Genomic DNA, 27,517 nt, shown 5'->3' with positions numbered 1-27,517 from the left:
ATCCCGAGCTTGAATGTATTCTCCAAAACTACACAGCGCCCCTTTAACCTTGCATTTCTACTTCCATTTAAGAAGAAAGGTCTAAATGTGTCATTATGTTTCTGTGCCACACACTTTAAGCGTGCTGTGTTGATGTCAGGAGAGGACCTGAGTGAAGCCTGCAGGATCTCACACACCCTGATCAGAGCGTGTGTGAACGTTAGGTGGCGCTGTTACCAAGCTGTGCTCCTTGTGTGAGGCAGAAACCCCTGGAGGGAGAGAGCCACAGAGAGAGAGAGAGAGAGAGAGAGAGAGAGAGAGAGAGGGGAGAGCTTTGTGCCGTGCTCAGCGGACTCTCTCCTCTCTCCCTCGCAGAGTGCTGGACCTACAGGCGGCAGGTGTGCGCACCGGAGCTCGACCCTCACTTTCACCGCGCCCGGGACCCGATTCGGATACTGAACCGAGCCTGTACCTGTGAGTCGGCTGCCCGCGGTGCGTCCCCGGCTGCGAGGATGTTGCAGTGATCAGACGGCAGAGCATCTCCTCCTCTGTATCCACTCAGCCGGCATCGTCAGCTGTTGCTCTAGCCGAGAGTCCGCGGAAGAGTCGGGAGCAACAGAAAAGGCCAAACTATGCGACTGACTTTCTGCCGGTAGCCGTCTTCCACCCTTCAGTCGAGCCGGAGCGGATGCGAGCGGAGGTTGCCAGCGAGCCTCTGACGATTTTCTGCGCGTTGTCGGTGCCGGAGGAGCCGTGCCAATGGAGAAAGCGACTCCGCCGCCCCAGCCCCAGCTCCAGCTGTCGATAGCGAAGACTGAAAGTCCGGCGGAGGACGTCTCCGGCCTGACCGACGAGGAGCTGCTCAAGTGGACCAAGGAGGATCTGGTGCGGAGGCTGAGGCGGTCCGAGGCCGACAAGATGAGCGTGATCCTGGACCACGGCAATCTCATCCGAGAGGTCAACCGCAGCCTCCAGCTGCATCTGAACGAGATCAGGGGGCTGAAGGTGAGGGGGCGCGCGTCGGTGAGGGATGAGATCATAGGTTTGGAGCGCACCTGAGAGCGCGCATAGCGGGAGGGATGTTCCGCTGCTCGGAGGATAGATGGTATCACTGAAGTTCACTGTGCAGGCCCCGTATGGCAGTCTGATACGGATGGATGCGGACGATGAGCGAACGTAGGCTTTTGTGGGCGTGCTCGACCTCAGGCAGACTTGTGGTGCATTTTAACTTTTGCAGGGGAGCCAATAATTGACAAGCAAAGGGACACAAAATCAATTCTAAAATGTGTCCCAGAGAAAAAAACAAACAAACAGACAGTGCAGCGTGAGGTAGAAACTCATCCTCCTATTACTGGAGAGGAGGGCCTGTCTGTCTTTAAATCCACTCCTCTGTTCATATGCCAGTGCTCCAGTCTGGCATCCAGATCTCTCTCTCTCTCTCTCTCTCTCTCTCTCTCTCTCTCTCTCTCTCTCTCTCTCTCTCTCTCCCTGTGTCTTAGCCACACACACCTCACATTCCTAGAAAATCCCTGCCCATAAATCTACAGCATGTGCCGTAGACCAAACGTGGCATTTCCTCTTGAAAGCACATGCGCGTAACCTTTTCCCTCCTGCCTTCATTTCTCTGCACTCCTAACAAGAGGAGTGTGACACAGTGTCCACAGCGTTCACAGGGAAAGCTGCAGCCCGAGGTAGAGCCACAGATGCGGCGCGTGGGGATCATTTGCCTCTTTTCTCCGAGACCTCGTCACCTCTCCACCCATGCTGCCCGGGCTGCCTAATTACACAGGAAAGAGCTGGAGGGTGAGGGAGGGAGAAAGCAGGGGGGGAGAGAGAGGGGGGGAGGAAAAGAAGGAACTCCTGGGGAGGTGGGGAGGGGATGTTTAAGTGAGCGTTGCTGGGTGTAAAACGTTTCGGGGCGTGTGATTTCCCAGCCCTAACCCCGGTCTCATTTCTGTGTGTGGCCTCCTCGTCTCTTACAGAGCATTCTAATCTTCATTATGTACTTCACGTTGAATGGAACGCAGTGACTCAGTGCTTTTATGGGCAAGGCAGAGAGGATTAGGATTTCATCTCATTATGATTGCATACAGCGTTTGACTGATATCTAAAAGAGCAGCGAAATGGATTGAAAATTGGACAATGGTTGCAGCGATTTGAGTTAAATGGATAGAAGACAAACCGTTTAGTTTTTAAACCAAATGAAAAGCACATTTGTGCTCATGACCGGCATTGTCTTGTTTTGTAATGCCTCCTAAACCTTAGGCCTCATTTTCACTCTCTTTCCTTCTCTTCCTTTTCAGGACATCAATCAGAAGCTGCAGGAGGACAACCGTGAGCTGCGGGACTTGTGCTGCTTCCTGGACGATGACCGTCAGAAAGGCAAGCGAGTGTCCAGGGAGTGGCAGCGCTTGGGACGCTACAGCGCGAGCATCATGCGTAAAGAGGTGACCCTCTACCTCCAGAAACTCAAGGAGCTGGAGCTTCGACAGGAGGAGGTCATCCGGGAGAACCTGGAGCTCAAGGAGCTCTGCCTGCTGCTGGATGAGGAGAAAGGGGTGGTGGGTGGAGGAGGTGGCGGTGGAGGAAGTGTAGGGGGAGGGAGTGCCGGTATGGGAGGGTGCCGTAACTCTATAGACAGCCAGAATAGTTTGCTGCTGGTGCCCGGGCATGGGCTCCTGATGAGAGACGTGGGGGACGGGAGCAGCACCTCCAGTGCAGGGAGCGCCGACAGCTCCGATCACCCTCATCATAAGCAGGTCCACCTGGCTCCGGGGCTGGGTGGTGTTGGTAGTGGTGGGGAGAAGGGGAGCCCTGAGCTTGTGCACAAACCAAGGTGTAGCAGCATCAGTGGACTAGGCAGTGGAAGTCTAGGAGACAGGGATGTGTCCAGCCCTGAGCACCCTGCCGGACGCCACCGGAGTACCAGCCTGGAGTACCCCTACACCCTGCCCCAGCTCTGCCGGCCCCGCTGCGGCTCCATATCCGTGCCTGACCACAGCCGAGTCATGCGGGGCCTCAGCCCGGAAAAATACGGGAGGAACGTGGGCCGACGCAGTCCGGAACAGCACCCCAAGCACCACAGCTCTGATCTGGTCCTGGGCCAGAGGCAGCACTTCCTGGGTCAGGGAGACAGTGGGGAGCTCTACCAAAGGCACCACAGGAGCAGCATTAGCAGTACCGGCTGCGGGAGCCCCGAGCCCAGGCTGGCACATTTAGGGACCGGTGAGCACCACGAAAAGGGCTGCGTGGTCCAGGGGGGCAGCCCCGAAACTCATAGGCACCAGTACAGTATGAGCCCCGACCATGTGAAGTTTGGCAGCCCTGTGAGGGACGGGCAGAGGAGGCAGGCTGGAGACGAGCTGTCGCCACATCATCGGAGCATCTACAATGGCATGAATGGTAGGTGTGTGCATGGCGGTGCTGCTGTGTGAGCGCAGGTACGGAGGTCCCGCACTACAGATCCCACACTATGTGAACGAGCGTGGCCAGCAAACACTCATCTTTTCAAACTATTCTGCCTAGCCGGTCCAATCAAGCAAGCTAATGTTAGATAGTTATTAAGCTGAGCTAGACATATATGTTAACTGTTCAAATATGCTAACTGTTCAGATATGCTAACGTTAACTTCCACAGCTAACTTGTGATAGTTGAAGGAATGACGCTCAGCTCTCCAGACCTAAAAAGAAAGATTGTTCACAGAGTCCCAGACCCTGAGGCCGAGTCCAGTCTCAAGTCTTTTGAGCACGAGTCCGAGTCAAGTCTCCCTCGATCGCAGCGGATGACACTGCGCAACATCTTTTGAACACAGCAATACAAAAATTTACATTGACTCAAGCCACACAGCGGCAAAACCACATACTGCAACGCCCACACACACAAACTTGAGCACAAAAGCCTCTCAAGGTTTTTCCAGTTTATTATATTCTCTTTATACAGGAAGGATGCAGTAGAGCTGTAAAACTGTAACAATTAAAAAAAAAAAAGGGAATTTGCTGTGTGATACTCGATAGGGAATGATTTATTTGATTGAGAAAAATAGAGATACTCTTTCTGACTCTTCTGACTGTTGCAAAATTTCCAGCAATATTGATTTGTTTTTGGCGTCTCGAGAGGAGTGTGGGTTGACTCGTGCGTGAGAGGGAAAATAAAGGATTCAGAAATATTTGTTTTGCGTGTCGTGCGTCTAAGTCGAGCGGATTCCGCCCAAATGAACTTCGCTCAGATTTCAGTGCGTGGTGTCGGCTGACGTCGCAAACTGTTGGCACACACACACACACACGCACACACACACACACGGGCACCTCCCAGACGATGAATTACCCCCGAAACCTTTGCTGCAGCGATGCCTATCTCAGTGAGATCAGTGGGCGTTAAGGATGTCAGAGAGAAGGAGGAATATCAAAGTACCAACTTGGCTGCTGTTTAAATACCCCACAGTGGCTGATAATGATTTCTGGAGTCCGGGAGGGAAAAAAAAAAAAGTGCTGAGTGGCACAGAGCTGGCAGAAGCTAAAGGACAAATTCCTCAAGGTGAAATATCTGCCCGAGAATGCAATAAGAGGCTGAAATTACAGGAGAAAACACGGAAGGGGCTAAACAAAGCTGAATAAATCCAGCACTTAGACGAAGGATTCCAACAATGATCACGCAGTAATGTCCACAGTTATGTTAGATTATGCGCTGCTGTTCCTGAATGATGAGTTGTTTATGCCCATCGATTGTTCGGATGGATATTTTTTCTCTCCAAGCTCGTTTTCGTCAACACTGCAAAGGCACACATCCACAGGTCAGGGTGCTACTCAAAAACAGCTGTATAATGTCATCTGCGACAGCTCTTTCAAGAAAAATAACCCTGATGATGTAATGGTGATGTCATCAGGGTTACCTCAGCTGTGGTTTCGGAGAAAAGTGTCGGCAGAAAAGTTTGCGGTACAAATTGGGGTTGTAAAAACAGGGATATTCACCAGACAGGGCTGGTCTTTACAAAGAGACAAATATCAGGTTGCTTTATGGGAATTGGGTAACATTTTGTTTGGCTGGTCCCCCTGCCGAGAGCTCACAAGGTGTTTGTAACATTTCAGCATCTTATCAGCTGAGATTTGACGATTCAACTGCTTCTCTCTGCCTGTAGCTGTCCAACAGATTATCTATAGACTGTATGTGACGATTCATCAGCAGACCTACACACATCAGAATAATTTTGCTGAACTTGTACGACTCATTCAGCCCATCTTTACAGATGTTCAACAAATGATATACATGTACTTAACAAACACATAGAAAACTGTTAACAGTAAAGGTGCACTTTGTAGTTTTTTGGGATTTTTAATTGTACGATAATTGCATTTTTTTTGCTTGCGGCCTTCATTTCTGATCTAACGTTAGCTACTGTTGCTCTCTGTTAGCAGAGCGGAGGGAGGCACTGATATGAGGTAATCAGGAATGTGTGTTAAGTCACCTCACCTCTGCGCTGTCGCGGAAAATCTGACCTTCGTCAAAAAATCCACAGTCCAGCAGCGTTAAACAACAAAACCCATCATCCACAGGACTGTATAGGCAACCGACACAATCTACTCACAGATGGTCGATAAAAAATGGGATAAATACATGTCACATACCTTAATTACCCATTCTCTACCCATTCTAGCCCTTTAAGAATTATAACACGGCCACAGCATCGTAGCAGACAGTCTCGCAGTCATCATGCTGTCTCTTGCCATGTTGCAATCTATGGATTGCAGCGGATTATTATAAAGACACACATAAACTTTGATTCGGACTGTCGCTCTTGTTTCTATTTTCGCTCTCTCGGCGCAATCTGTAGCTCTATAAGAGATTTCAATCTTGATGCAACCTGAAACCTGTATGATGTGTGCAAAAGGCCACGGCACATTAATGCCTCGCAAATCCTTAATTGGAAAATGTTGTGAGTGCTCAGGGCACTCACTGGCCCTCGAGTCTGGTGGTTTGCCAACTGTGGCATAACTGTTTTGAACTTAGCTCGGTAGGGAAATGCACGCAGCGAATAGCCTTTAACCAGGTTCATAAAGGCTTCATTAAGCCTGTGTGTGAGAGAATTATGAGTGTGTGCGTGTTGCTGCAGAGTCATGTTGGTATATCAGGGCTAGTTGTCTGTCAGGACGGCTGTATCTCTATCACGGCCACGTCTCCGCGGGGCCTCCACTGACTTGACAAGGACACTAAGTAAAAGTGTCACAACATGATATTTACAGCTATATCAGGGCGTGCAATCAGTGCTTAGCCAGAGGTTGAAGTATTTTGCCTTTGTGGAATTTATTTGAAAATGTAAAATGTTGCTGACATTAAAATACAAACAACACTGCGCTGTAGAAGTTGAAGAAAAGAATAGATTTGTGAGGTAGGAGAAGCGAATAGAGCAGATTTGTGTCCGTGTCTGTGTGTGTCATCCACTGACCCATCCTTACTGCCATGTCCTTTTTTGGACGAAGAGGGAATTTAATTCCTGTGACGATGTAGTACACTCCACTCACTTGGATTATCCTCTAAGCCCTTTGCGCAGTATTATTTCATTTTTTATGTACTTGCCTGTGTGTTTGTGTGTCTGTGTGTGTGTGTAAATGTGTGCGTGATTTGGATGGATGTGCCTCGGTGTCCCATGCAGGGTCACTGTAGCAGTGTAGGCCTTCATTCAGACAAATGAGTGTCTCGCGTTCACGCGCCGCTCGACACTATCGAACCTCGGGGGCCATTTCAGTTCCTGACAAAATCCAAACAGAAAGCGGCACAACACTCCGCGACCTCTGCTGCCTTTTAATACAATCAGCTTTTTGCATCTTTCAGGAGGCTTATCACACGTACTCTCTTGTGTTTACAGCAACCCCGAATTGACGACAAGCCCTCTTAGCATGCTTTGTAGAATGACAGAGATGTGTAATTTTTATTTGTCAGATTGCATGAAAATGACCCTTTCAAGTGATCCCAAAAAGCATTTAGAGAATTCAAGTAAATGCACGTTACTTTGGAGTGCCTGCATAACAATGAGTATTGTCTTGCCTGGAGCCTGTGAAGTCAGTTGAGACCCAGCTGTTACACCGGTCAGTACAAATAAACAACGAAACCTTCAGTTCAGTTGTGACCCAGATCAAATACGTCCGGCTTTCCATGTGCTGCGTTCCCTGTTAGGGGAAGATAATCAGCCATGAAACACTGTAGTCTCCTGACCCAGACTGGATGGGTGACCGTTGGCTAAGCCCATAGGATCTCTGCACTGCAGAGGTTCTTTTTCAAACGGCCGAGAGACTTAATCATGTTTTCTGCTTTAGCAATCACAAGTTCTGCATATTAGTGTAAGCTGCTCAGATGATCGGGAGGAGGAAAAGAGGCCACGTGGGGAAAAAAAAAAAAAAACGACCTCTTCTGTGTGTGGGAGAACCTCTGCCCCTGCTGCGACAAACACACACACACACACACACACACACACACACACACACACACACACACACACACACACACACACACACACACACACAGAGTAAGACAATCACAAAGCCCCGGCCCCCCCATAGTGCTCCAGGCTTCCGGTCATGCACGGCACATACACGGTTCACAATGATAACATGTTTACCTGAAAAGACTTGAAAAAGACCTGAAAAGCACCAGACCAACTCCTACTTATTGCAACTTTAACTAATGATCCACAAAGAAGACATCACCGTAAAGCAAAATTGTTACTGTAGTATTGCTAATAGGTAGTGCTACTTATGTGTGGTATTATGAGGAAAATTGTAAAGTCAGGCTATTATTAAGCTTAGATCCTTGTAGTAAAATACTCAGACAGGAAACAGATACAGAATACATGATATATTGTTCAGGACAGAGCTGCTAATGTTAGCCTAAACTCTGATGGATAACCCATTCATGAACACGTTTTTATGACGTAGCCTGGAACCCCCCCCAAAAATGCTAGCTGATGATGTACTCCTCAGTAGAAAGCTAGTTAGCCAGACATGCTAAGGTGAGAGCAGATAATCACACTAGTTGATCCATTCGTTAGGGTACGTGTCCATTCTACAGTGTCGTGTTGCCTGCTCCTCGTTGGCATAACGTTGAGCTGTAGGGGAACTCATGCAAATCAGGTGCGCCCAATGTGACTTGCTGTCTTTGGAAACTCCTGAAAAACTATAGAACTTAAGCAATGTATATCTAAAATGAGGACACATTTTCAGAAATAAATTTCGGTGAGCCGAGTGAGTTTCCGAGCGACCCCGCCATGTTGGTCAGAGCTTGGAATCCAGGAGCAGAGAGGCCAATCAGGTGCAGGCACACAATACTGTGAAGCACCGTCACCTCCCTGTTGATATGTGCTGTTACACTTTTGCTCTCATGTCTTTGGGCTGCTGTGCCCACTTATAGTTGCTAAGCTATGACTGGATGATCACTGCTTGAGGGAGGGGTTTGGGCGGGTTAAACATATAAAGTTTTCCTTTAACAGAAACTGACTCTCCGAAGCCAGTATCTCGCAAACTTGTGCATATTAATGTCTAACTCTGTTTGGTGTCTTTTGACTTAACGAGACCAGACGAACGCGATTCTCCGTTCTTTAGCGTAAAGCATCTGATTGAATTAGCAGAGATCATCCGACTGTCTTATTGATTCTATTAATGTGTGAAATCGCAGCATCAGTTCAGGCGATCCAGCTCCTCTGGCTGTTGTTTAGAAGTGCTGCTGCCCGTCAGTGCAACAGGAAATCATCGCTGAGGCTTTGGCCACAGATCATGTTCTCCCTCTCCACCACTGTCACTGAGAGCCAGGCTAGCTCCCTCCCTCCTCTCCCCCTTTCTGTCCCCCCCTCTCTCCTTCCATCCTAATTGGCTGCCAGTGTGAACAGGCAGCTGTCGGACGGAGGGGAAACTCTGATTACAAAGCCCTCTTTCTGGAGGAAGTTGGAGGATGTAGCGTTTGCCAGGCAGAGCTGAGCAAAGAGGGTTGAGGAAGTATTTGAGTGGATTACTGGCAGTTCTCTTCCACTCCTTCTCTCTGCCTTTCTCTTTCTTTCGTTCGTTTTTCTTTCTTTCTTTCTCCTTCCTCCGGGTGGCTCTGACTGGAGCCCCATCCACCTCGTCCCCCGACCGTGTGCCAAGGCGACGGACGGAAAGCATCCCCTTGACAAATTGTGAAGTCTCGCAGCCTAAGCGGCGTGAAGAAACTCAACTGTTTGTCACAGCTGCTTGGCATGAAAGGATTTGGAGGGAGCATTAGGCCGCTGTAACTCACATGGATTAGTATTATCACCAGATAGCCTCTTCTGTACAGCTACCATCCCAGCTTCACCTTATGAGTACAACATGCGGAATGGCGCGGCGTTGTGGAGATTGACACCGACGGGTGTCGCAGCCATTATGCCCCACCTCGTTTGTGAAATGATTACTTTCGTCCCCGCCTACACTTTAAACATTTTGGAAATTTGTTGTTCTTTTCGGAGCGAGGCGTCTGTGGCTCATTAGCTTTTGTGTCCATCCTCCATGATCATTAAGAGAACGCCTGACTTAATGAAATGCCTCACCGCGTTTTTAACTGCTGCCTTGCACCAAGTCAGAACGACAAGCAGCTTGACGCAGAGTGCGAACATTAACCAGTCATCGAAGTCCCGATGCCAAGTGAGGGTTAGCGTGGGTCAGGGAAGCCTCAACCAGTGAGAGTAAACTAGGCAGGAAGAAGGGAAACATGACAGGAAAGAGCAAAGGATGGCGGTAAGTGAGACCAAAACAGAGGGAGGGAGAGAAAGAAAGGGATGAAGTGTGGAGGTTAAGAAGAAACAAGTAAAGTTAACAATAAGGGATGAGCTGGGGGAGGAGCTTTGGCAGTAAGATGTTATTTTTTTACTATTACCGTATTTTCACGACCATAGGGCGCACCGGGTTATAGGGCGCGGTTTCAGTTACGGGTGCTTTTTCTGTATTTAACAAATACATAAGGCGCACTGGACCATAGGGCGCAGGCATGGTAAAACACACCGGTAAAACATGCATGCTAGTGTGTGTATTTAAAAAGGCAGCGGGAGCAAAACTGAGTTTGGTTGTGCTTTATTGAAATCCTGGCCCGGATGGAAAGATGGCACCGTTTCATGAAGCGAAAGCACCAAGACGGACCTCCTTCATTTCATTTCATTTCTTCCGCTAGCGTTACTGCCCTTAGTCGTATGGTGATTGTAGAGACGCTTCTTCCAGCTGTCCTTTGACCGGCAATCCATTGCTCGAGTCGGTCTTCCAACTCGGGCCATCTCGCCTTGTGTCCGCGGAAACTCAGCTGCGTCTTCTTGAACTGTTGCAGCTCGTTTTCCATCTTCCTCCACTTGCGAACCATGGATTCATTGATATTGTATTCCCTCGTGGCTGCTCGATTCCCATGTTCCACCGCGTAACTGACAGCTTTCAGTTTAAACTGTACTTCGTAAGCGTGTCTCTTTGCCATTATCGGGGTTGCCAAAACAATGACGCACATACCGGCACAATGTTCTCATCTAGTCCTCTGTTACGTCCGCCTTACAACAACAACAATAACGCTCACACTTCACCCTTTAACGTTCTCATGTAATCCGCCTTACAAAAAAACAACACATTAGGCACACTGCACTATAGGGCGTGCCATACATTTTGGAGAAAATTTGAGACGTTTAGGTGCGCCTTATGGTCGTGAAAATACGGTATCTTTACATCTTTTAACTGTTACTGCCGTGCTACTGTTACATTAGCTGATACAACTGGACTCTTGATGAGGTTACTGAATTTATGAAAAAGTCTTTATTAAAGTATAAACTATTTATGAAAAAAGTATGAACGTGTGCCACAAAGCTATTATAAATTAGTCACTGAATCATTTTTGAGTCTTGGTTTAGCTTTAATTTTCTTCAAATATGGTGTCTGGGACTCTTCCTATGGATGAAACAAAAAAAATACAGACCTTCCGCTCATTTTTTTAATGCTACTATTGCCAGATAAAGTATCAGACCACCTGATAAAGGGCACCACAATACATGAAATTACATTTCCGAGGGGAGAGCCCTCAAACAGAGCTTTGAGGGTTTAACCCACTCACATTTTAAATGCTTCCTACACCCATGCAGACACATAATGCCGTCTTTCTAATTTCCGCAGATAAGAGTAGTATTTGTCGTTTTAAGTTGAGTCATTGTTCCCAGCTTGATGTAGTTAATCATTTAAAAACAGTAAAGGAATGAGAGCCAGGGTTAAGCGCTCCAGAGATAGTCAGGGGTTGAGGCCATCAGAGACGTGCGATTCTCAAGGTGGATGTCTGTTTCACATTCCCGCGACAGGGTAAAATGTTACTTTTAAAAGCCATCATGGCATTTGAATTTGTAATCACACCTGAGACCAATTATCCCAAACACCCTTGCCTATAGGCCATTAGAGCAGCCATTAACCGAGGAGTGCATGATTAGGCATTGTGTTTATCTACCTTTCGTGCATATCATTGTCATTTTTAATCAAGCCGCCGTCAGCTTTAAACGCGTGCTTCCCCTGGATGGAGCAAATAGGCGCGGGCTGCATCTTTGCCTTTTAGATACTTAAACAATGCAAGTTGTCACAGCCGTAAATTTAGCCAAACACTCATGAACACGGCAATGTCAAAGGGAAATGGAGTGTGAAACATCTCTCCAGCAAGAGGACAAAAATATTTTTGGCAAGCTAAATTATAAATTAGAGAGAGGCAGGAGAATGATTATGTACTGCAAATATAGCCAGGACGGATGTTTACAATATGAGTGTGTGCATGTGCGGCATTTTGGCGCTATTGCTGTCCGTTGAAGGAAAAGGTGAGAGCAGATAATTGGGTGTTTATTTATGAGCATGTCGGGATGTTCCCAAACATTCCTCCCCACCAGCGGCTCCTAAGTAGCTGTGTGAGTTATGAAGCGAGCTGCCTGGCATGTACTCGCGTCGCTCCGGCTCAAACCCCAGAGGTATGTGACAAATGTTCCACAGTAGCCCCAGTCATCCGGTAGACACGCGAACCCAGCGGAACGGAGAACAGTCTTTGTCCTCTTACGTCGTGCCAATGGGGAGCGGCCCACTGAGCTGAGAGGAAATTAGCTTGCTAGGCCAGGTAATTAACTGGAAGTTGAGTGGCTGCCACGTATGAGGGCAGGACTGGGCCTGGGGGAACCTCTGTCAGTCCCAAAGTCACCAGCAGTAACCACATTTAGCTGTGTTGCATTTACTTCAGCTGGAGATGTGTGCCACGCTGAGAGCTGGCAGCGTGAGGGGGGATCAGGTGATCAGGCGGGAGTGAAGGGAGGAGGGAGGTGGGCTGAGTCGGACAGATGCAGGGGAGAGCGTCGTTAAAGTGTGGCAGGATTATTGAGCTGTGTGTTTGGCAAGTTATATCCTCCGGGCGCCTCTTCACCACTGTACTGCTGTACAGCTGTACGACTCGAAGGAAGCTGAAGTGTACATTTCAGGATAGTGGTAGAATGGTAGAACACAGTGGAAGAGTAGAACAGGTCAAGAACAGGCAAGAGTGAAAGAGGAGTGCAATAAATTTGTCCTTAAAGATATTACATGTCATTGCTGCATTAAACGTCTAAAATCGATTAGACCTTTGTTATATTTTCATTTACGTTTTTGCTCACATCACCCCTAATGTTTCCACCAGTGTTCATACACGGAGACAGAGAGTGAGGAAGGAAGTTGGCGATGATGACTTAAAGTACCTTACTGTAAACATGTCTGTCATTCTCATCAGCAATGGCTGTTAAACAATGAAAACAACAACTACCATGATCCCATACTACTTATGTCTTTTGTTGTGTCTCGACAGAGGGACCCCTAGCAGCAGAAATGACGTACTGTGCCTTTACTTGTCATCCATTCAACCCTTATTGATAATGGGCGGCCCAATGACAGCAGTTACTCTCTTTTTCATGGTCGCCCTGTGTAAACTATAACTTTGGTAAAAATGAAAGTCACCTGTTAAAATTGCACTTGAGTAAAGGTCTGAATGTTCTTTACATTTAATTATTGTATCATTGTATTATTTAGCATGTTTCCAATCATCAAGACCAGTATTGTTGTGCTGCTAAATGTAAAAATGTGTTTCTTTGACTCTGATAGAGTACGGACTGCACAGTAACGAGTCACTACGGTTATCAATTAAATGTAGAAGGGTAAAATGTACAACATTTGCCTTTGGTATTTATGAAGTGAAAGTAGCAAAAACTGAAAAAACTCCAGCAAAAGTACAAGTACCTCAAGATTGTACTTAAGTACAGTACTGAGTAATTGTGCTTGCAGTCAAACACTGCCTGTGTATGTAGAACAAATATAACAAGGAATACAAATACAAATGCAAAATTACAGTAAAAACACATACAGCATATTTAGTGTATCTACAGTATAAACAAATCACACCAAACACTCACGCTGCTCCAGGCCAGCTAAAAGGGTCTTAAACTGGGTCAAATGGATCAGCGTGTCCGGCCCGTCAGGTGTCTGTGGTCTGTTCCAACTCTGTGGAACATAAAAGGTTAAAGCTAATTTGCTAATCTTGGCATGTGTATGGTGGTTTTTAAGGACCTAATAATCTTGGGATCTAGTGCAGTGTTTTCTTGATCTATGAGCCTCTTACACGCACATACACACACACACACACAAAAAGAGTCAGAAAAATCTGTTTGATGGATCACAAGACACTGTGAAAAACCCTCAAACGAGCTCACTAGCAATCACATCACCACTCCTTTTATATATTTCCATCAATGCCATACATAGAAATATACATTTATACATTCATATGCATGCATTTGGACCGATATAAATTGACTAAGGATCCCAATTTGATATTTTTAATATCCTGTAATTCAAATAAATGGTGGGAACATTTAAAAGGGGATTCACTGATGAAGGCTTCGATGACAAAAGAAATCCATCTCTGAACACTTTTCTGTCTTCGTACCATTAAATGTGGAACTCGCTGCTGTTATCCAGTGCTGACACCACTCCCTGTGGCGGACAATGTGCCAAACGCAGCACAAGCACTGTCCTGTCAAGTGTGAATGGAAGGCACAGAAAAGCATCTCTGTAACAGACGGATGGAAGGCAGCAGTGTTATAGATTATATGTCTGAACAGGGATTAAAGTTAGCTAACAGTAGCCGCCAGACGCCATTCGCCGTAAAGACTACATCATGGCGGTGTTCCTGTTTCTGAATTCAACATTTGATCTGTGAGAGAGAGAGAGAATGTGTTATTCCCTCCTTAAAAAGTGGCATCGTCTTGCTTCAGTGCTCGGTTAGCTTTGGTCTGTGGTGCCTGTCAGTTGTGCATTTGTCTCGCTGATCAAGCAGCAGCGGTGACCTGCTTTGCTGCTGCCATTGCTGTGATGGTTTTTAGAGCCCCGCCATCTGTTAAAACAGGGATAGAAAAGTGAGATAACACATCGTGACCGTAACATGTCAAAACCGCTGCAGCTGACAGCATTATTATCCCTCCCTTACACAACGCCCGGGATGTAGTTATCCATTTCCTGGGGCATAAATTTATCTCCTGCCCATATTGTGCATTATGTGCATCAGATGTAATGTCTTTCCTGATGAGGATGACAGCGAGGCATGTGTGTGTGGCTCCCATTACCGCGGACGGATGGGCTGATCCGACCAACCTGAAATGATTGGCACCGCACCCATTATATTTATATCATTATGTCTTACCCGTTCTTTCAGTGATGTCTTTTGGTCTGCGAGATTTCCTCTCAGAGATATTGAAATCAATTTCATTACCCCCCGCCGCTCCAGACTGACTGGCTCATTTCCTCTTCTGTTACAGCCAAAAAAAAAAGGTACATTTAATTATCTCTTTCATCTGGCTTAGCGAGAGTTTTGGCTGCAGGTAAAACATGTAATTGAGACAATTCTTGGGTCGCTCTGAATTAGAGAATAGGTCATTTTCTGTGCTGGTATGTTACTTTTTAAAAATAGTTTCTCTAAATGGAGGCTGATGGGTTTCTTTTTCCAAATTTGTAATGATATCCCTTAAAGAAGAGACATTATGCTAATGTTCGGGTTGCCCCCCCCCCCCCGGCCCCGCTGAATACAAAGTCTGCTCTGATTGGTCAGCTCACACACGCCTGAGCCAGCCCGCTTTTATCCCATGTGGCAGACAGATCTTACTCTTCTTCTGTCTAAGTGGGCTGTGTGAAACGTGCAGTTTTTTTGATAGCAGCAAAAATGTAAATTCATGTCCTCACCTCAATGTAACCCCCGACTCCTCTGTACACCAGCGTTAGTGTCAGCTCATCCTTCAGGCCACACGTGATGAAATGTTCCCTCTATCCTATATCTCATCGCATTGTTCTGAAGCAAACGGTAGGGAGGGGAGAGAAAGTGTAAACAAGCAGGACGTGGGTCATCGAGGTCCGAAAGGCTTGTGGGAGCTGGGAGGACGCAAAGTCATTAAATGCAGGCACGAGGCAGCAAAGAGTTTCTGGGATGCTTGAGGTCCCACATCATTTACAGCTGGAGAAATTAGCAATACCGTGTCTCATCCCCACCCGTCTGACACACACACACACACACACAATCTTCTACACGCTGCTGTGTGCCCGGCCTGTTATATTATTCAACAGCATCAAGAAGTGATGGCTGGCGACATGCTAAAATAGGACAACAACAGTTTATCTTGCAAAAGTCTGCTTAAATATTTAATTCACCTTTGAGAGTCATGGCAGAAAGCATACCACGCCCATGTGACTGACAACAGAGGCCCTTGTACAGCTGCGGAGGGATGATGATGTGGGGGCTTGAAGATGGAGGACGGAACCAACAGAAGAAGAGTTAAGGGCGGACGTTGTGACAGCTCTCGCTTCTGTAAATCTTTCTGACAGTTTTTTTTTTCCCCTGTTCTGTTCTGATCTCTCTCCGGTTGATTTCAGGACAAAGGGTTTTTTTTTTTTTTTCCTTTTCAAATTTTAGTGCCCGTCCGTGAAGCTAAACGAGCATGTGTTTGATCACCACGAAGCATAAAATCCCCGGTAAATTTCAAAATGTGACGCATGAGCTTACACACGGTTGCATGTTGAGTGCATGCTCCTTTTTGACTGAGATGTGTGTAGGTCCGTGCGAGATTGCAAAGGCAAAATAACTGTACGTACGTACACACACACACACACACGCACACACAGCCCTCGTAGGCTTGATCAGCCTACAGGGCACCAATTATCCAGCTCTACTTCAGTGAGTTTCCTGCTCTCGTCTCTCCACAGTCTCCCTTCAGCCTCACAGTGAGCCGAACTGCAGTAACCACGGCTTCAAGTCATTTGCTGTTTCTACCTGCTGCCACTTCATTACAGTTGTTTCGCAGTAGGCAGAAGACACCAATTACAGCAGCACGACAGATTCTGCTCCCTTTTTACAGTTTTTTTTTTACACCCGACGTAGTCTAATGTGACAAGAAAATGGGAGCTTAAATAATAAAGATATCGTTAAAGCGACGTTGAGATGGATTGCTGTGGCTGTACCCATTTCATCAGCCTAAAATACAGATAAAATAGATGTGATGAAGGAGACACAAGTCTGAAAAACACATTTTCTCCTAAAAGCAGCAAGTGATTTAGGAAACTACGGTTTTAAAGGAAACTAAATGGGCAGAAAGGAAATATACAAACTCTAATGATGATGAATCCGTCTGTTCCTTGTAAGGAATAGCTTCGCTCTTTGCTTGAGATGCTTATCCATCTTCTCTCCAAGAGTTAGATTGATAACACTTTCATTTGTCTGCATTAACTATGGCAATAGAGCCAGGAGTCAGTTAGCTTACCTTAACACACAGGCAAGCTACTACATCCCAAACTGCTCCTGATGTGCTGGTCTAAATGCAAATGTTAGGCAACACTGCTTCTTGCTTAGGTTCAGGCATCAAAAGTTCCTTATGTAGTGCAAGTTGCATCATTTACGAATGCTAACTTACTTATGCTGCATAATTTAAGAACAAATCACTCTTGGTCACAAATGGGATACAAATTCCAGTCTTGATCTGTACGATGCATCCAAACACTCTGACCAGCCTCTGCTTTTTATGCTTCCAGTCACTAGAGGGACGCATTGACATGTCACACTGGAGCAGTAACTACAGCGTCAAACGTAGAAGCATAGGGCCTCTGACCAGGCTGCCGAGTTTGATGCTTTGGGTGAGAGAACGGGTTGCAACAACACGACTGGAGCAGGATGTATGTCATACAGCTGCCTTCTCTAGTGTTACAGATGTTTTTATTAAAAATGCTTAAAGTAGTTTGTTTCCTCTCTTATAATATTTCTGCATCGAGCATTGTAGACACTATTATTGAGTTTGAAAAGGTCAGCAAATGACACCCGGAAATGTTGTTGTTTTTTTTTAAATACAGATTCCCCCTTAGTGTAATTCCATTGATTAAGAAAGAAAAGCCACCAAGGTCTCTCCGACACTGACAGCGACTACGTCCATGACTGACAACTAGCGAGTCGATCACTGTGTCGGCACTGCAGTGGATGACCAAAGAGATGAGACTCCCCCCGACCTGAAGGGGTATCGACTTGGAGCCCGGGTCTCCTCTGAGACAGTAGCTACTGACCAAACACTGACTTGACTGCATAAATATCCTGCACTTTGTTTCCACTGGCTGTATGTGCACTGGCCACACATAATCTCGGCATTTTACATGCAGAACTTGCCCCTCGTGCTCTGGAGTTGCACATAAGAGCACTGACTGCAGCTGCCCGAGGGACAGCGAGACAAGCAGCTCTCCTGCCAAGCAGCCTCACGGACTGACCGACCGACCGACCGACTGACTGACTGTCTGTCTGTCTCCCTGCTTGTCTGACTGACTGCTAGCTAAACGGAAGGTCACTGATCCGCCGTGCATCTCCATGGGCTCTCCTGCCCAGTCGGCCTGAATAATTTATGTGGCGGATTTTTAGGAGATCTGAGGGAACGGCCATGTGAAATTACCTTGCATTGATCCTGTAAGTTGAGAGAAGGAGGGAGAGGGAGGGGAGGACGGATCAAAGAGGACTGAGAGACGAGGAGCCCCGAGGAGAGAGGCTTCATGTGTTCACTGGCTTGACGCAGACATCAATAACAACTTGATTACTGGTTTTGACACCGCTCATTCAGGATTTTTTTTTTTTTTTTTTTTTGTCTTCCCAGAGCTGCTTTATTGTTATTGCTCGCCCTCCGAAATCATTTTTTCAGGCTTATTTCACCAATTTTCATTCAAACAAAAGAGATCTTAAACAGCGCTTTCTTGAACTGTGTGTTTATGAGTTGCATGGAGTTAATAATTGGTGTCTGGCTGCCGAGGGGGGAAAAAAAAGGATGATTTATTCACTGTGGGAGCAGAACCTCCCCAGCCAATCTCACAGATCTCTTTGTGGGGAAATTTAGAGGCTTTCACTGGAGCCCTGGTGTACAGGGGTGGAATTTAAGGGAGCTTTGGCCCCACATTATTCTGGAGTAATCACATTATCTATATACTCTTGCTCTGACCCACAAAGATCCCTCCTCCCTCTACACATCTCTCACATCCCCTTAAATCCAATTTTGGTTTTAATGCCCTGCCCGTAACTAAATCAACAAACACCATCCGAGTGTGCTGTATGTTTTCTCACTTCATAACTGTCCTTGAAAAGGTCGCGGACGCTGGCCGGGACTCAGAAAGAGTCGAGTTTGAAGGCTCTTTTTAAAAATGGATTCTCTGGGTTTTGGCACATGCCTGCTGTGCGTTAACAGGACTGCTCCATCACAAGACAGCAGTTTGTAATCTTGTGACCTGTGCGTGTGTGTGTGTGTGTTAGAGAGAGAGAGAGAGAGACAGCAAATCCATTTACACTAATTGTTCTGGTGCTTGACCGGGTGAAGCCTGAGTCCTAAGACCCAGAACTAAGTTAGCTTGATGTGTTGAACAAGTAACCGCATTGTTTCCGCTGGCTGGCTGCTTCACATCCGTCAGGCAGTGTCCTCCTTTGCCGACTGCGCTGCAAGATACCTGTGAGCATTGCGCTTTTTATCTCTTGGGATCGACAGAGCGGCCAGACCCAAAAAATAACGCATTGAGACAAAAATATCAAGTGTGTGAAAGTGATGTAGACATCCCAGACGAGTTAATGAGCTGAGGAGCAGAAGGGCGCCAACCTTCGTACAGCAGGGTGATGACAAGGCCCCCGCCGACATGTGTTTGTTATGAAGCATAATCTGGAACACATCTGGAACGAATCTGGCGGGCCTAATATTTGCTCTGCGCCGATATAACATTCACATGCACGTTCAAAACCTGCTGGGATGTCATTGCTAGTCCACTCTACAGTGTGCTCATATCGATCCATCAGAGCATGTTCAGACGGCTTTCAGATGAACCATCTAAACAGCCATCAGCTGCACTTCCTGTAGACTTTCTGTGCATTTGCGCTGGGAGGCTCTCGAAGCACAACTGCGAGGGGTCGGAAGGACGGAGACAGCCCACAGCGTCGGCGGGCTACTTTGTTGATACTCCCGCTCAGCGCTTCATTTGTATTAATTAGTCATTCTCGGAGCACAGAGAGGAGGCTGCTCAGGCGGGTCAGGGAGAGGGAGAGAGTCAAAAAGCCGCAGTTGGCTGGGTGCTGAGCAAAAATTAAAACTGTCAACATAAAAGGAGCACTATTTATCTGCGTTTATTGAAATCATAGCCTACACAGTAATCACTGTAAATCAGCAGGGAGAAGGCGTGCACCCGGCACGCTCTCGTTTGTCTTTTAAGGAAGGGGCAGAAGTTTTGCTTGCACGTGCACAAGACACATGAAAAACACATCACATCGCGCTTGAAAACAGGACACATTAAAACCCATTAACATAGAAACATGATAGGAGCTGCATTAAAGAGAGCTCCTGGCGCTCTGTGATTAGGAGTGAGTCTGGAAGAAAAGAGATGCTGTGTGATAGAAGTAGGAGACAAACAACCTGAGACACCGGGAGATGGTGGCTCCCTGTCTGCTTCCAGGTGGACTCTGGTGTGGTTTGTTTGGGGCGTTTAAGCGGGCAGTCCTACCACAGGATTTTCGATACTAGATATGTGATTTTGGCACAAAATACGAAGCTATTTTATTAATAACTCTATCTGCTGGCTGTGAACTGAACATGATCTTACGGTATTATCGATCTGCAGCTTATAATCTGCGTATTTCATGGAGGTACAGTAGCTCTGCTTGTCTTCATGGATATTTTCTCTGAGTAATAGGTCAAAAGACCTTAAAGCTGCTTTTAACTAACACAGTGTAGGCTCGGTTGTCAGTTCACTCAGTGCGTGACAGCGATCCCTCAGCGAGATGATCCCTCACTTGGTCTGGTCTCTACCTGTTAGGCATCACATGCAGTAGATGTGCAAGGATTTGAATCATTTCTGACCTCTTTGTGACATTAAATAACAAATGTCTCATACATATCAGTATATGTGTTTGATTTCCCCACATGGGTCATGATGACGCAGGATGTCAATCAGCAGAACTGTCCGATCAGCAATTTACCCGTCAGTCCGTCTGACTTCATGTTCCCTCTTCACGGTTCGTTTGTAAGAAGTCGGTGTGAACAGGAAGCAGAAATACAACGCAAAAATTGTATAATTCTTTTCCTAAATGAACTGAGCTGCAGGTGTGAAAACATCCTTAATCTGGACACACCAGACACGGCTCAGAGCTCGGACCTAGTGTGTGTTTGTTATGAAATTCATCTGGAACACATCTGGAACTGATCACATTGTACGGCGGGTACTCGGCCCACTATTTATTTTGAATTAATACGACCTTGATGAATTCAGACCTGCGTTGGGAGTCGTCGACTGTAAGGTTTTGAAAAGTGCTGGTTTCATTTCCAGCGTCAACTCAACACCACATGGGACACTGCTCGGATGTCACCGATAAGACCACTCTGTATTGATCCGTCAGAGCATGTTCAGGCAAAGTCCTGCATTTGCATGAACCACCTGAACATCCATCAGCTCCACTTTCCCTGGACTTTCTGGGTATTTGTTTGTGCTGGTGTGTAAGAAGGAAGTCAGACGCGATCGTGTATTTACCTCCCTGCAACCGGTCTATGAGCCCTGCTTTAGCCGTGAAATCAATTCCATTCCACACACGCTGACCTCCAAATAAAAATACCCTCCGGCCCACCGCTGCATCCCCCGACTCTTTAAAGGGGGTTTTCATATCTGCGCCGTCTTGCCCCCCTCCCCCCTTGCGAAGATAAACAGAGTGAGGGAAGGGGCAGCGAACGTAGTGAAGGTGGCTACTGGGATCTTTTGCAGAACTCGGCGGTCACAACAGCATTATGAATCTTTAATGCGAGATGTTAGCGCGCCAAGGAGAGGAAATGTGCTGAAAACATGATTATGGGCTCATGGGGGAGGAGACGGTCGGCGGAGAGAGAAAGAGAGAGAGTGAGATCTCCAGCAGGGGAGCACGGATAAAAGAATTGTTTTGAAGGGCAAAGGAGGTACAGAGGGATAACAGTTTTTTTAAAAGAGCTCAGACCGCTTCAGGCAAATCATTTTTTTCCTGCTTCTTAACCGAACCAAGTTGTGACCAGACGCGCTCACAGAGCCAGAGAGTCTGAGGAGAAGTATTGTGTGACCTGTACCTTTAAAACAGCTTCAGATTAACACCGTTTTTTGTTTTTTTCTCCCCGGCCGCATCACTTCTCCTGCCACACAAAAACAGAGCGGTGCAAGTTTGGTCAAGGATATCAAGATAGAAGTCAAGAGCCCGCCTTGTGATAGAGGACAGTCATTTTGAGTGTGAGTGGGGGTGTGTGTGTTACACTTCAGGTGGACAGCTGTTTCAATCTGTCACTCCTGAAGCAAATAAATCCTTATTTCAGTGTCTCACTATCTGCCCCCCCACTTCAATAAACTTTGAGATTAAGGGCTGGATAAATCAGTTTGTCTCGTAGGTGTGCATGCGTGTGTGTGTGCACAGGAAGCGAACATGTGAAGGTTGCAGCCGCTCCGCTCGCTGTCACTTGCACCATTGCAGCAGAGATTGAAACAGACGAGGGGGGGAAATGTGGAGAAAGTTGCTGCTTCATATGGCAAAATCTGAAGTGGTGGCCATCTCGATGCTGCTTAATGAGTCTGTGTCTGGCTCATCTACTTGCCTGTCTACATTGTCTCTTTTGTCTTGCCATGCTTTGACTTTATCGCAAAAAAGACATACTATAGTTTAATGAGATGTAACATACTGTGTAAATTTACAAAACTGTGCTAGAGTTAGATGAGAATAGTGATGTTGGTGTCTGTGCATGAAGTATGGAGCTAGAGGCTGGAGGCAGTTATTAGCTTAGCTTAGCATAGAGACTGGAAGCAAGTGGAACCACCCAGTCTGATTCTGTTTAAATCAACCAGCTATCAGCCAACATCCAGCTTTTGTATTCAACATGGATGAAGTTGGCATTGCATAACGCTTGAAATGTATATGACCAGTCACCCCTTTCACCCCTTTTCTGGCACGCTGCAATGACATGCATTTAAGTTTCTTTTTGAGTTCCTTTCAAGCAGCGCTCCAAAAATTCAGTTGGTGTTGAGTTTTAGGGAGAGCCTATGAAAAAGTACCCGCCATAACATTGTCACTGGCCTCCATGTCAGTACCAGATCTATGCTGACTGCCCGACGGGTGCTGCGCATGCACAACTCTCAGCAGACATTAGAATGAAGCGTGATGTCTCGCTACTCAGCTATTTTCATCTCTAACTCGATGTGTCTAATTTGGAATGTTTTGGAAAACAAGTTTTAACATCATGTGTTTGCAAGTCTGATGAGTTATATGGTTTGCTGTTTTCTACTCATCTGTGGTTTCCCAGTGCATTTGTCTCGACTTGTCTACGGGAAATGGGAAACAAGTGCATGGCCTATTTTTAGGGCTTTTGCCTGTGTTTAAAGAACCTGCCTATATATAGTAACAACAAACTAAAAATGCCAAAAACTTAAATTTGTGGTTTTGTAACATACACCCTGTTGCCATTTCTTGGTGAAAAGCCGCTTGCAATGACTTTTCCACCTCTTGTCATCTTCAGTCAGGGTTGCCAGACAAGCTGCACAGAATGAAATAGTATGAAGAGAGCCAGGCTAGCTGTTTCCACCCGCTTCCAGTCTTTCTGCTAAGCTACGCTAGTCACCTCCTGGCCATAGCCTCTTACTTCACACAGTCGTGACAGTGGTATCCATCTTCTCATCTAATTCTCTGTGATAAAGCATTCAGCTCATAAGAGTCAAGTATGATGTATGGTTATGTCAGGTTGTGGAGACAGGGATATGTTCGCTGACAGCCCAAACATTCCCACGTTTTGCACACGTTTCTGCTGATAACAAACAAACTGGTGCCACTCCGTCACCATGTTTTATTAATGAGCCACTTTCCCTTGTTTTGGCAGTCCGGACAGACAGACGTCAGCTCGAAGTCATGCGATTAATGAGGTGCTCTTCTCTTGTCACAACAACACATTTAAAACTCACGTCCTCCTGTGTCTCTCTCCCCCCGTCTGTCTTTGTCACAGCTTTGATATCAGCCGGCTGCTGCACCAACAACTGTAGAAATGTCAAGCTATGGGACAGGTAAGCACCCCTCTCCACCTTGTTTCTTTTTTTCATGAGCCTCTTTTCCGTTAATTAGAGTCTTTGACAGAAGAGGAGCAGCCGATGAAGGTCATTGTGCATTCTCTCCACAAGGGCCCATAATCCTGTAATTAGCCGCCATTATTCTATTTTGCCATACAGTGGGATTCGTTTAGCGGCGTCATCGAAACCTATTTACACGAAGATGTCGTCTCGGAGGGTGTTTGTGATTTATATAATAAAGTGACTTAAGTGGCACAAGCGCAGTGTCTCTCACTTGTATTCTGCCCTGATCCTGTGTCTTTGCGGGAGTCGGTCCTTGAGTTAGTCCAGTGTTCCGGCCTCAGATGAGTAATGTGTTTGCGTGCTTGGTCTGGCCCAGGTGTAATCACAGTGGGTTTACAGGGGGACTACAGAGCTAGAGGTGACCCTACGCTGTCCCCGTGCATATCCTACATCTTCAATCAGGCCCCAGTGGGAGGGCGAGATGGCTGTGTTAATATTTAATGACTGCAAGACAAGACACACCTCCCCCCTCGAGGATTGTCACGGCAACCCCCTCACGCGAAAAACTCACACATGGTCTCACGGTCGTTCCCATACACACGGTGACTTTTTCTACCTGTGGCTGAACACGTCTACCTCCATTCCTTTCACTCAAGTCCTTTGGCCTCGTCTTCGCTTCTGTGTGCGTGCCCCGGTGACTCAGGTGAGGCCAAGAAGAGGTACGTGTTCTTTATGTAAGCAGACGATTCGCGAGCTCAGAGAGAAAGCAACAAGGATGTGCAAACAATGCCGACTGAAGTCAGGTCCCCTGGCTCTGCGCTGTGGCGGAGACAGACGCAGGCTGGAACAAAAGGATCTGTCACCGATAAGCAACACAAAAGCCCGTAGTGATGAACATCTTACTCGCTCAAACTCTTTGTCACTTTTATTTGCTTCAAGGGATTCCTTCAGCGAATCTATCTATCTATCTATCTATCTATCTATCTATCTATCTATCTATCTATCTATCTATCTATCTATCTATCTATCTATCTATCTATCTATCTAGCTATCTATCTACCTACCTACCTACCTACCTACCTCATGGCGTCTCCAGCCATATTTTTTTGGCAACCAAAGTCAAAACATAACATTTTCCTAGTTTCAACTAGGAGTTTCAACATATTCATGGTCTGTAGAAATACATTGCCCACATTTGCTCTGGGGACTGGGCAGAAAAACACTAAATACCTTAAAGGTGCTATATGTAAGAATTTTAGATGAAAACATTCAAACATGTACTAAAATTGTCAACTTAATGTGAAGAAATAACAGTTTTGACTTCACGACATCTACGTATCGTGATGCAGAGATATCTACTGAGGCTAGCATGCTAACCAGCTAGCCCCGCCCCATCCTGGTCCAGAGCTCCCGTGGTAGAGCTCCCAGTTTGGACTGCCAGCTGCACAGCTAGCTGAGCTGATCTAGCTAACAGCAGTATAGTTAGCAGCAGTTTGAGATTATTCAAGCAACATGCTACCCCTATTTGTCTGAGTATAAATTCGACAGGGTGCCAATTCTTAAAAACTCCACATTTAAAGTCTCAGTGTTTGTGTTGGCGTGAGAGGCGGCCGCTTCGGTTTCAGGCGCCTGGTTTCGTGCATGCTGGCTCTCACACTGTCACCCTGCCAGGGCATTTGAAAAAGAGTGGAGACATCGTTAATGTTATTAGTCACACCTGTTCTGTTCCCACCACGACCAAGTGAAAATGACTGTGGTGAAACAGAGAATGAGGGTGGAATTTTATCTGTTTGTATTGCTAATGGTTGAGTATTCATCACCGTGAAATTGAGTAATGCTTTCTGGGAAATGCTTTGCCGTGCAGAATGTTCGTGGTGCCGTTCCATGCCGGCAATTATTCACCAAAATAACTGTGGTCTGGGCTTCCTACAAAAACAGATGAGTAATCCCGACTTCACACTGCTGAACGAAGCAGAGAGACATGGCTCATATCAAACATTACATATTAATTCTCATGAAATACACACGTACAAGATTCTTTACTATGCTGTGAAATCATGTTGCCGTAAACACACTCTAACCACCGTTTTTACACTTGTGCAGCGGCAAACTAGTTGTTTTGTTTTTCTTCCTCGTGCTTTGACACACCAAGTATAGCATATATCATGTAAAGCACATGGACCAGCGGTGAAGTCAACGTAAAGCATGCAAGAATGACACGTAAAGCTGTCACTTTTTCAGCAGACTAATTTGCCTGATCTTCATGGTTCTTTATATCACCGTGGAAACTCAACAACAACGGGCTGAATTTACATTTCATTTACCTGAAAAGTAGTTCCTGGGATGAAGAAATGGGTGGAGACCATCACGCAGGGAACTGATTACCTCAGAATGATTAAGTATAGTAACCATATAGTAACCAAAAAAGTTTTAACAATTAAGTCTTAGCCTACTTTACTTGGTAATTTTGAGGTAATTGGTTTCCTCAATTCTTTATGTTTTACATGGTACTTTGGGTTAAAACTTGCCTAAAAACTGTACATTAAGTGTTGATAACTTTTTTTAAAAATGGAGCATTTTGGGAGGAAGATTGAATGAACTCTGAACAAATGAGTGAGTTCAAAGTTTGAATAATTTGTAATGCTAATGCTAACGGTAATGGTAGGTGACCAGGAATAACAGAGAGAAAGTAATTGTCTTAAAAATACTAAAACTAGACTTTTTCTTTTGGATTGAAACTAGACTAGAACAACTAGAATAACTTTACTAAAACTTTTACACATTTCATACAAAAAGTTATGCTGTAATGATTAAATCTTTTTCTCCTCTTCTTCTGTTCCCATACAGCTTTGATGCCTCCTCTTGACCCCAGCTTTCCCAGATAGGCTCCTCAAACAGAGGGGGGGTCGCAGTGGTACAGCCCTCCTGCGTCTCTGGCCTTGACAGACACGAGGGCCCGTCCACGGCTCCGGATGGTCCGTAGTCCATGGCCTCATCCGTGTCCACAGCCCTGAAACAGCCTGCCTCCATGTTTTCATTTCTACATATCGAGAGTTTTAGGGAAGGGAGTTTTTTAATTTGAGGGGGAGGGGGGGATGCTATTGGACGGTTGATAAAACGTGTGAAGACTGCCACTGCTAAATGGATTAGAGTGGATATCTCTCCCTGCCAACTGTGACATGGCTACCTCCCGGAGGGCACCCAGAGGAGGGGAGGGATGCCGGGGATGGGTGAGAGAAGACGAGGGGTGAGGACTCTGCACTGTTCGTGCCGCTGCCCCTCTGTTTACACATGCAGATCGCCGGTAGAACTTTCTACACCCCGCTGCTCTGGATTATTCTCCCACACTTTCCCGCTCTCTCCTCTTTTCCCTCCCTGTTTTCCCAACTCTCTCTCCCCCCTTTCGTCCCCTCCATCTTCAAAGTGTGTAACGAGACCGGTGTAATCTAATGTTCTGTCTCTCAGTCTCCGAATCCAGCCATTCTTCAACTTTTTCAGCCATTTCAACTGAATCTTAAAAATAAAAACAAAAACGTATTTGTCAAAGATGTTCTAGCAAAGGAAAAAAAAAACAACCTCTTTCTGTGTCTTAAACCAACATGGTCACCATTAATAGCTGCTGACAGATGTTCTAGTTCTATAAGATGCAATGTTCAGGTGTAACCTTTCTTTTTTGTATTATCTTCTTTGCTCCCTTGAAGCGCCTATATTGAAGCTGGGGATAAGATTATACGTTTCTCCATGTTGTTTTTTACAAGGAAGTAAAGTCCAAGTAAAAAGTAGATTATTGGATTAGTTTTCTATATATCTATATATAAAAATATAATATGATTATTATTTTTGACTTACTGGTATTAGAAGTATTATATGAAGATGCATATGATATATATATATCAAACAATAAACAGACTTCTTTATGTAAAAGT

General features: G+C 46.0%; 1 protein-coding gene across 3 annotated transcripts; it reads left to right on the top strand.

Annotated features, from left to right (window-relative positions):
- The first annotated feature begins 101 nt into the window (after positions 1-101).
- On the top strand, positions 102-27,512 carry ccdc85al (coiled-coil domain containing 85A, like). 3 transcript variants are annotated; one of them, XM_037116276.1, is made up of 4 exons: positions 105-984; positions 2,283-3,381; positions 23,528-23,585; positions 26,439-27,512. In XM_037116276.1, the coding sequence occupies exons 1-4, from the start codon at positions 739-741 to the stop codon at positions 26,455-26,457; spliced, it is 1,422 nt and encodes a 473-aa protein (XP_036972171.1). In that variant the 5' UTR covers positions 105-738; the 3' UTR covers positions 26,458-27,512. The 3 variants fall into 3 exon arrangements, with proteins under 3 accessions (XP_036972177.1, XP_036972171.1, XP_036972187.1); XM_037116292.1 differs by lacking the exon at positions 105-984 and adding an exon at positions 1,634-1,782; XM_037116282.1 differs by lacking the exon at positions 23,528-23,585 and having other exon boundaries at positions 102-984.
- Positions 27,513-27,517: the final 5 nt, after the last annotated feature.

The sequence above is a fragment of the Acanthopagrus latus genome, chromosome 1 (genome assembly GCF_904848185.1).
Source record: "Acanthopagrus latus isolate v.2019 chromosome 1, fAcaLat1.1, whole genome shotgun sequence".
NCBI lineage: Eukaryota > Metazoa > Chordata > Actinopteri > Spariformes > Sparidae > Acanthopagrus > Acanthopagrus latus.
This window is presented reverse-complemented; position numbering and strand designations above follow the sequence as displayed.